The sequence below is a fragment of the Xiphias gladius genome, chromosome 22, assembly GCF_016859285.1.
Source record: "Xiphias gladius isolate SHS-SW01 ecotype Sanya breed wild chromosome 22, ASM1685928v1, whole genome shotgun sequence".
In the NCBI taxonomy this organism is placed as follows: Eukaryota; Metazoa; Chordata; class Actinopteri; order Istiophoriformes; family Xiphiidae; genus Xiphias; species Xiphias gladius.
In genome coordinates, this window is record NC_053421.1 from 7,534,140 (window position 1) to 7,543,041 (window position 8,902).

Sequence of the window (8,902 nt, forward strand, 5' to 3'; positions counted from 1 at the left end):
TATGAGCGTGGGTAAATGACCATAGACTGGAATCTAGCCTATCTAGATTCCTATGGTAATCTCATAGCTACTGATTTACCAGTCATTCTCTTCCTTGATCAGCTTTTGATATTGAAGGAAAATGCGAGGCTATCAGTAGAAGTCAGTGTTGGATAAATTGGTACCACTTCCGATCGACACGCTGTTGTCATGGAAACAATGGTAGATGGAGAAAGGGCTTTATAAATTGAAATGTGCATACATGATAGAGTATGCCTTTGGTCCAAGACTTATGAGAAATGGTTTGAAAGGCGGTGAGGAAGGAAAATTTCTGTACTGGATGTTAAAATTAGAAAAGCTTTGCAAGCAGTGTGATCTCATGCTTCTAATGAAATACTCAGTTAATGTTCTCTATCAAATGATTAAATGACTCGCTCAGAGGTGCTGATTCTGTTAAAACTTTGATAATAACATGGCTGATTAGTGCATGATCAGGTTTAAGAGTTTAATTGAAAGCAGGTGTTTATTTTAAGGGAATTCAGAAAACTATCTATAGATTTGCGTTTTCTTTGGAAATGCTCTTTTCCCAAAAGTTACTATTGAGAAAAGCTGCCCGTTTTTCTGTTTTTTCATTTTGCGCTTTTAATTTTCAAAAAATGAATCACAGAGAACCCCTTGTTTCCCATATTTTTTTTCACATTGATGTGTATGACTTCATGTTGTAAGAATTGTCATTGTGGAGTTTGAGTTTAACCGGCACTTACATTGACATAATGAGTCCACAAGCTCAATCCGGAAGGTGTGGCAGATTGTATACCTGCTGTATTAGTCCTACACAGGTTTTTAATAAAAATAATCTGATTCATACCTTTAGAGGTGTATAACTTTGGACATGAGTCTGCTGCTGATCTGTGGTTTAGGAAACACTACCTGAAGTTACATTACTGTGGTAGAGCTATCATTACAGTTGGATCATTTATTACATTATCATCACATTATCTTTGCTATAGGTACAGCATACAGGTTTGGCCCCCTTTATTAGCCGCTCTCGGGGTGGGGCTCTAGGGACGGCAATATTGTTCAGTCATTCCATCATTTTGGTCCAGACTGAAATGTCTCAAAAGCTTTTTGTACAAAATTATTGACAATAAATCCAGACATTCATGGTCACAAGAGGATGAATGCTACTGACTTTGGTCATTATCTGACTTTTTCTCCAGCACCAAGAGGCTGATATTTTTGTTTTTGACTGAAATGTCTCAAAGACTTGGGTGGATTGCCATGAAATTTGTTACACATTTGCGGCCCCTTCAGAATGAACTGTTATAACTTTGTTGATTCTGCCTTGTCTTCCATTGGGTTAAGATCTAAATTTGTCCAACACCTTTGTACAGGACAGCTTCTTTTAGGACGAAATACCTGAAAACCTATAACATTCCCAGTAGCCTCAGCTATAGTATTTAATACTAATTAGTGAATATTAGCATGATAACATGTTAAACTAAGATGGTGAATGATATACGTGATACCTGCTAAACTTTAGCATGTTAGCATTGTCATTGTGAGCATGCTAGCATGCTGATGTTAGCATTTAGCTGGAGACACTGCTGTACCTAATCACAACCTCACAGACCTGCTAGCATAGTACTGTTAGTATCACAACATTATAATGTCTGACACTAAGATGGCCCTTAACCTGGATTGAAAGACGGATGTCATTTGTCCCCCTTCATAATGATGTCACTCCCATCCTTCCGGGGGCACTGCCTGCCTGCCAGAACCTCTTAAGAGACTGACCCAGTTTCAAAAAGGCAAAATGCATGCTCTCAGTCTTCTTCAGCAACAAGCTATAAGACTGAATACTTGTCCTGAAAGGCTTGAGAATCATGCAGTATATAGGGGCTTTATGAGACTGGTGTGTTAACAGACTTAATACTATTGCTGCTCACTCATATTAATCTAGAATGCACAGACTTGTGTGGGGGTTACACAATCTGATGACTCATTAGTCTAATGCCTTATAAAGTGAGAGATCATGGTTATGCAACTTAAGATACATCGCCATATGGCAGAGTGGAAAAAAAAAAAAGTAATCATAGCAAAGATGCCCAGTGTTAGTTCATTTAGAATTAATCAGCTTTTTCTCTCTCTTTCATTTAATATGGGTAGATGTTATATAAATGACTAAAGAAAGCATTGGTAGTTTTTGCGGGTGGACTTTTTAACTGGTGTAAGGGTACATACAGCATTTTACAGCTTCTGATAGATCCCAGTAAAGTGAATCTAATGCACTTTACATTGTCAGTTCCACAACCCAAGGGATGTCTGAAAATACAGGCCAGGAAAGCTTTTACGTAAGATGAGCTGTCGTGAGGACACTGCTTGGTTGCGCTCGGGATCCGACTAGACATTTTCCCTTTTATTAATTTATGTGAACATCTTGAACAAATGAGAGAAAAACTTGGGCTCTCCCAGTCATCACCAGAATTTTGAACAGGACTCTTACATAAGTCAAACTTTAACAATCATCCCTGTTCAGTCCTTTCTGCCCCATAACATACTTGAAAAATTAAAAATGTCAGGACTCCAAACGTGGCCAGAATTATCATGCTTTAATAATAAAGATACAAGGACATTTGATGTAAACCACCAGTATTGCACATAGCGCAGGCACATAACAAGTGTCAGTTGCTTTGAAGCATCAGCTTATTTTCTATGAACAATACACAGACTGTACTGAATAAAGCTGTACTCCCAGGGAGGGAAGAGGAGGAGAAGAAAAAAAAAAAAAACAAACCCTTCACGAAACAATAAAAGTGAACTCACATTAAAGCTTTGGCTCAAGGCTTAAGGTTTCTTTTTGAACAATAACTCAAAACAGTTGAAATTTCAGAACCTGTCAAACAGAAACTAACATTCAATCTTTCACTTTCTAAAAATTTCCCCCTAAACATAAAGAACTTTTTTTTTTTTTTTTTTTTTTAAAACTCGAGGACAGCTAGGGACACCACAGGACAATGATAACACACAACCATCTACCCAGATGATCAGCTTGTACATGTCAATGTTAAATAAATATATATTATATATATATATATATATCCCCTATTATAAATAATCCCTTTCGTGTCACCATTTTTGCTTCAACTCATGGTAACTATACAGTGCAAATTAACAGTGTTGGAACCAAAATAACTGCATTGATATCAGGTGTCAAACAAAAACAAGTCTCAAATACTCTCGAAAAGATGCTTAAGTGCTTTTAGTTCAAGGTTAGGTGTGTGCATGCAGATTGGGATCCATTATGCTTCTGGCCTGTGAGTGACATGACGAAGAGACTGCAATCCCATGATGCAACAGCCCCTGATAAGAGCAGCAATGTTGTACACTGGAGAGCTTCCATCCACACCGTGTCGTGAGTACAGCCAGGCCACCGTGGGTAACACCGGGGCTGCCACTGCGACCAGATCCACCAGGAAGCTGTTGCTCCAGTACTGTTTGCCAACCACATCCAGTTCTGGTGACAGACAAGGTTCTTCGTCACTGACACCAAAGTCCAGCTCCTCCATGAACCGTCGGCTCTGTGCAGGCTCCGAGCAGCACATGCCGGAATCAGTGGAGGTGTCGGGGCTCTCTGGGTGAACAGGACTGGGCACGCTGGGTGGAGGAGGTGTCGAGTCAGGGAGAATGGCAGTGGTCGAAGTGGAAGAGGGCAGGTTTGGGAAGCCCAAAAGACTGCTGGAGGCAGACAGAGCTCTGTCACCCACTGCAGCCCCATGGAACTTCAGCAGCTGGAGGAGTAGCGCCTGCAGGTCTGGAGATATGGGCATTGTGTCGGTCTGGATTCCTTTATCTTCTGTGGTCTGCTGGGAGGGTGAGGTTGAGGAGATGGTGAAGGTGGTGGGAACTGTGTTTGGTAGAGCTGGTGTGGGTGCAGAAGATTTATCAATAAACTGTTCCTCTGACAGCGAAGACACCCCAGGTCCAGACTCTGCCTCTGCCCTCAGCTTGCCACTAGCGTCCTGACTGAAGTCCACCGCAGTTGACATGAAGACCTGCTCCAAAATGTCCGCTCTGTTAGCCATCTCATCATTTATCAGCAGCCCACTGTCTGCCATCGCCTCTGCCCCTTGGTCTCCCAGCTCCATCCCACCCTCTTCCTCTCCTACCATCTTCTTCCCACCACTGTCAGGGTTGTCACAGATGAAGTCTAAGGTGTTTTCATCTTGGAGGTTTGCACCACTCTGGGCGAGCTCCATGCTTTGCAGCAGGGACTCCAACTTCCTGTTTTGAATGTTGATATCAATGAAATACTTCTGTATTCCCTTATCCTTCTCCATCAGGCTGCTCTTCATGGTCTCCACCACCTGACGCAGCTGTTTGATCTCTTTGCGAGCCTCTTTCAGAGATAGCTGAGCCTCCACCCGGTGACACTCCTCTTCAATCCAGTCTTCCCTCATTCTGCAGAGCTGGGCCTTAAGCTCCTCAATCTCTGTTTCTCTAAAAAAAGAGAAGAACAAATGAGAAAAAGAAAATGTACAGTTACTTAAACTGTTCAACATTTAGGGAGAAATATTCTGAGAGATGAGAAGAGCAATACCACTCTCATATCTGTATGCCAAATATGAAGCTACAGCCAGCAGCTATTTAGCTTAACTTGGCGCAAAGACTTGAAACAGGGGTAAACACCTAGCTTGGCTCTGTCCAAAAAGGTGACAAAATCCACCTGCTAACAAAAAAATCTGGTCTGCGTTCAGACCAGATTTCTCTCTGCATTAATTTTTATGAGAATGGAGCAAGACATACATGTGTCCAGTTCCAAATTGACACTGTCTCGTTTGCTTCAAGTAGAGTTCAAATCAGATTTAACTTTGACACACAGACTGAGGTAAGAAAGTGTTAATACGCTGTTCACAACTTGTGGAATGTTGTGGTTGGCCTACTAATCCTACCAGCTCCTGCGGTTTATGCTAATAACCCTACCCACACCAGTTTCCTATCACGCCTACTTTTTGCCTAAAAACACAAGTAAACTTTGCCAGGTGAAATCCAGTCTGACTGTACCTTAAAAAGATAATTTACATGTTTTATCTTTGTTTGATCCATACAAAAACCAACGTGTTAAGAGGGCATGTTGTGGTTGTTGGTGTGCTTTAAAAGTGCCCGTAGGTGGATTTTGTTACCTAGGCTATCCATTTCTCCCAGTTTCTGGTCTTTATGCTAAGCTAAGCTAACTGGTTGTAGCTTTATTTTTAATAGATGTAATTGGTATCAATCTTCATCTAATTCTGTCTCATCTCACTCGGCATAAATGTTAATAAGTATGTGATGTCAGCAAAAGTCACATTTCTATTTCTTTAAAAGATATTGTTTAAAGAAATTACTTTGTCTTGTGTATCATGCAAATTTCATGCAAGATACAACTTGTCGCATCATGCTCTTTTTTTTTTTTTTTTAATCTTATGTAATAGTACTTTCCCTGTGGGTTCGCCCTTCAGAATATATTAATAGTTGAGCAGAGCTCCAATAAGTAGGATTACGTCACAGCCACAGTATCACTTTTTCCCCTAATACGACCGCTATCATTATGCCTTAAAACCATAAAAAGCTACAGATACGATCACAGCAGCTACTGTGCTGCCAAATCTTAACTAACCTGTCATGGACTCTGTTCTCAGACTCCATCAGTTTGGTCTTCAGGTGTCTGATGGCCACTTCCTTCTGCTGCAAAGGCGTGAGGTACTGCTCAGGGTTTGGGGGTCTGACACCATGGTTGTCTCCACAGGACTGGTAGCGGACCAGGTTCGCTCTTCTTTTGGCCAGGGATATAATATTGGTGAAAGGACATGTTTACCCCTCTAGAACCACCGTATCCATCAGTCCCCAAGTAGACATTTTGAAGCAACAGCAAAGAACAAACTAAATTGACATTTCAAAGTAAAATCGCTCCCTGCAGAAGGTAATTTATTCTGGCTGAGAGAGCACTGTCAGGGCAGATGCTCTGTGAAGCCTGGAATTACTGTCTGACAAAAGGATTACTGGCATGCAGACTAAAGGCAACAAAAAAAAAAAAAAAAAAACAACCTCAAAAGACTGGTTTATCTAAATATAAGCAGAGTTAGAAGGAAGGAAATCACCTTACTACAAAAGCCTTAATCTACAGGCTAATTGCATTAGCATTCTAATGCCCTCTGCATGTCCTGTGATCAGTGTTTTATCATGCTCAAAGACAACTGATAAAGGATTTGTGTTTTTTTTCTGTAGAGGATTGAGTGGGTGGATTTGGACAGTATGCAAAGCAGCATGTAAGCCCCTCTCTTCCACTAGCACAACATCCTAGCAACCTGTGATACTTGAGGGTTTGATGCAAGTGCTATGCATCCCTGCCAGAAATAGAAAAAAAAAAAAAAAAAAAACCCAGGAGAAGGTAGCATGTGAAAGGCAAAGATGTCACATGACACTTAGCCAGGCAGAGGAACGCTGACAGCTGGATGTCTTAAAGTGACAGGAGTGGGGGGGGTTATAATGCACAGGGCAGATTTTGCTACTGCATAAAAACTCAATATTGTGGGCTGAATGTTTATACTGCTGACAGAGGATTTTTAGGTTAAACCTTATGCCACGCTGAGCAGCCAAAAAACATAAAGCCTACTAAGTAAAGCCTCCTAGTAACACAGAGCCTGTAGCGACATGTCAGAAATTCATGGTGGTCCACACTTTTGAGCTTCAGGCTGTTCAGTTCACACATCAGTTCTGCTAGTCTGAAATATTTATGACCCTCCTCTCTCCTCCAAACCAAGGTGCATTTGCTCTAATCCAGCTACGAGTTGGCTGCAGCCAGTAGGGTCACTGTCTGGGTACCATATTCAGACATTTGCTTTATTGAATCCTCATTAATCCCAGCCCCAGCCAAATCATGACCTATATAATCCCAGCCAGCTGCCAGAGAGGAAATGATAAAACAGTCTGAGCTTAATCCAGCCACCCACTCACTCATCATTATGCTGCACATTGCCTGAGCCACAATCCAAATCTCCGTCTCCAAAATCTACTAACTTCTCCCTCAGACAGAGAGGCAGGTTGGATTTATAATGAATCCAATTGGAGAAATGTGGAAGGGTTAGACATGTCCAGGAGGTCGCAACAAGAGATCAGAATATTTTACTTTAAAAACCACAAACCTTGTTCTGAGATTATCAATAATTCATGATATGAAAGCAATGTTTGGTACCTGTAGGTGGGGCTGGAGTTGCAGCTGCTGCTGTTGCTTGAGGAGGCAGCTCTGGGAGGAGTCCTGTAGGGAGCGTAGAGCTCTGCGTCACGGTTGGCTGTCAGGCTTCCAGCTGGTTTGAACACTGGGAGGGGTCTGATGTGGGTGCTGCGACTTCATAAAAAGGATTTAAACAAAGCACACACAGAAATTATTCAACCATTAATTCCAAAAAAGTAGAATTAACAAAAATACTTGTATGCATAATGAATAATTCCCTTTTAGTTAAGCTTTTAAAACATTTTTTTTTTTTTTTAAGTCTAGTAGTGACCTAGCAAAGCTTACAGATGATAGAAATGAAAATGTTAGACTTCATACTTCCGTGGCGGAGCTTTCTTTCCAGCTGAGTTAGAAATGAGGCTCTCCCTGGTCTTTAGGCTGCCTGTGCTGCTGGAAGAGCTGAAGTCTGCCTCACTACCTGCAGGGAAAAGCACCATAACGTTATCATGCTAACAGACTTAAAGCATGTACGTTTTGAGGACAATGTTAGCAAACATTTGCTAATGTTAATTTAAAAAAATAAAATAAATTAAAAAAAACAAACAAAACTGATTAGATTGAGTTTACTGACTATGATTCCTCTGTACTTGCACAACTGTAAGTCTCTCTCTCTGTAAACTTTTTCACTGGTTTTACCTCAAAAGTAAAAATTTGTTGTTTGCCGCCTCAGTTCTCACTCTCAGTGGTCGCTGTTGTGAAAAAGTTGCAGTCTTGCTTTAAGCCTCAAACCACCATATTTAGTGTAGCAGGGCCACAAATACACTCTTACTCTGTCACCATGAAAACACATGGGGTGTTTGTGTCCAATTTTCCCCATTTCCTGTCATGTTAGTCCATCTTAGCATCTTCTAGCAGCACCATTATCTACTGTTAGGATGAAGTGCAGCATCAATTAGGACTATCATGTTTCCGTAAGCAGGGCTTCCATCAATTCTCACTAATGGAGGGGCCAACCAGGGCACACAGCCTCAGACAGATACTTTCATACAACAGCTTTTTGGATGGGCTACTCCCCATAACCCTGTGTTAATCTGATGTGAGTTTGAAGAGTGCAATATACAGATAAACCACTTCACGTGATTACGAATGCCATGAACACATAATTGGCCAATGACATCCAGCCAATATGTACAACACATATCTGCTCAAATGTTGCAACACAGACTCTTTATATATAAGGGGCCTCGGCACATTACTGAAGCCTTGAACAACAGCCCATTTAATTGTTTAAACAGAGAAAAACTGGTCACTAAATATTTTGTTGAAGTAACTCACGATTATATTCAAGTCATACCTGAGAAGCATCTCTTGCCATCAAACAAAACCATAGTATTGTATCCAGTGATGACTGTAAGAAATAAAACGGGTCAAAACTAAGTGATCCTCCACCCCTTCGTGAATCAACTGAGGGTCTGAACATAGTCAATCAGTGTAGAAACCTCCTGCTTATCAGCCTAATTGGCTAAGCTCCCAAACCTTTTCCTCAACCAATCAGCTTTCTGCCTCATTTTGACTCAAGATCAAGCAGTTTTCTCTCATACCCCCCAGATTTAGACAGATCAAAGGGGAGAAAATTTCATTTTGGCATAAGGACTGGAGTGTTGTGTCTCTGATATATGTTAACGGAGCACAGATGTACAGACCACATTTCAC

The 8,902-nt window shown here is 41.1% G+C and overlaps 1 protein-coding gene across 3 annotated transcripts; it reads right to left on the reverse strand.

Moving 5' to 3' along the window:
- Window positions 1–2,572: 2,572 nt before the first annotated feature.
- sybu (syntabulin (syntaxin-interacting)) lies at window positions 2,573–8,683 on the reverse strand. 3 transcript variants are annotated; one of them, XM_040116665.1, is made up of 5 exons: window positions 8,544–8,683; window positions 7,568–7,667; window positions 7,211–7,363; window positions 5,636–5,788; window positions 2,573–4,479 (listed from the first exon to the last, which is right to left on the reverse strand). In XM_040116665.1, exons 1-5 carry the CDS (start codon window positions 8,575–8,577, stop codon window positions 3,282–3,284), a joined length of 1,638 nt encoding a protein of 545 aa, XP_039972599.1. In that variant the 5' UTR covers window positions 8,578–8,683; the 3' UTR covers window positions 2,573–3,281. The 3 variants fall into 3 exon arrangements, with proteins under 3 accessions (XP_039972599.1, XP_039972598.1, XP_039972596.1); XM_040116664.1 differs by having other exon boundaries at window positions 5,636–5,791; XM_040116662.1 differs by having other exon boundaries at window positions 5,636–5,806.
- Window positions 8,684–8,902: the final 219 nt, after the last annotated feature.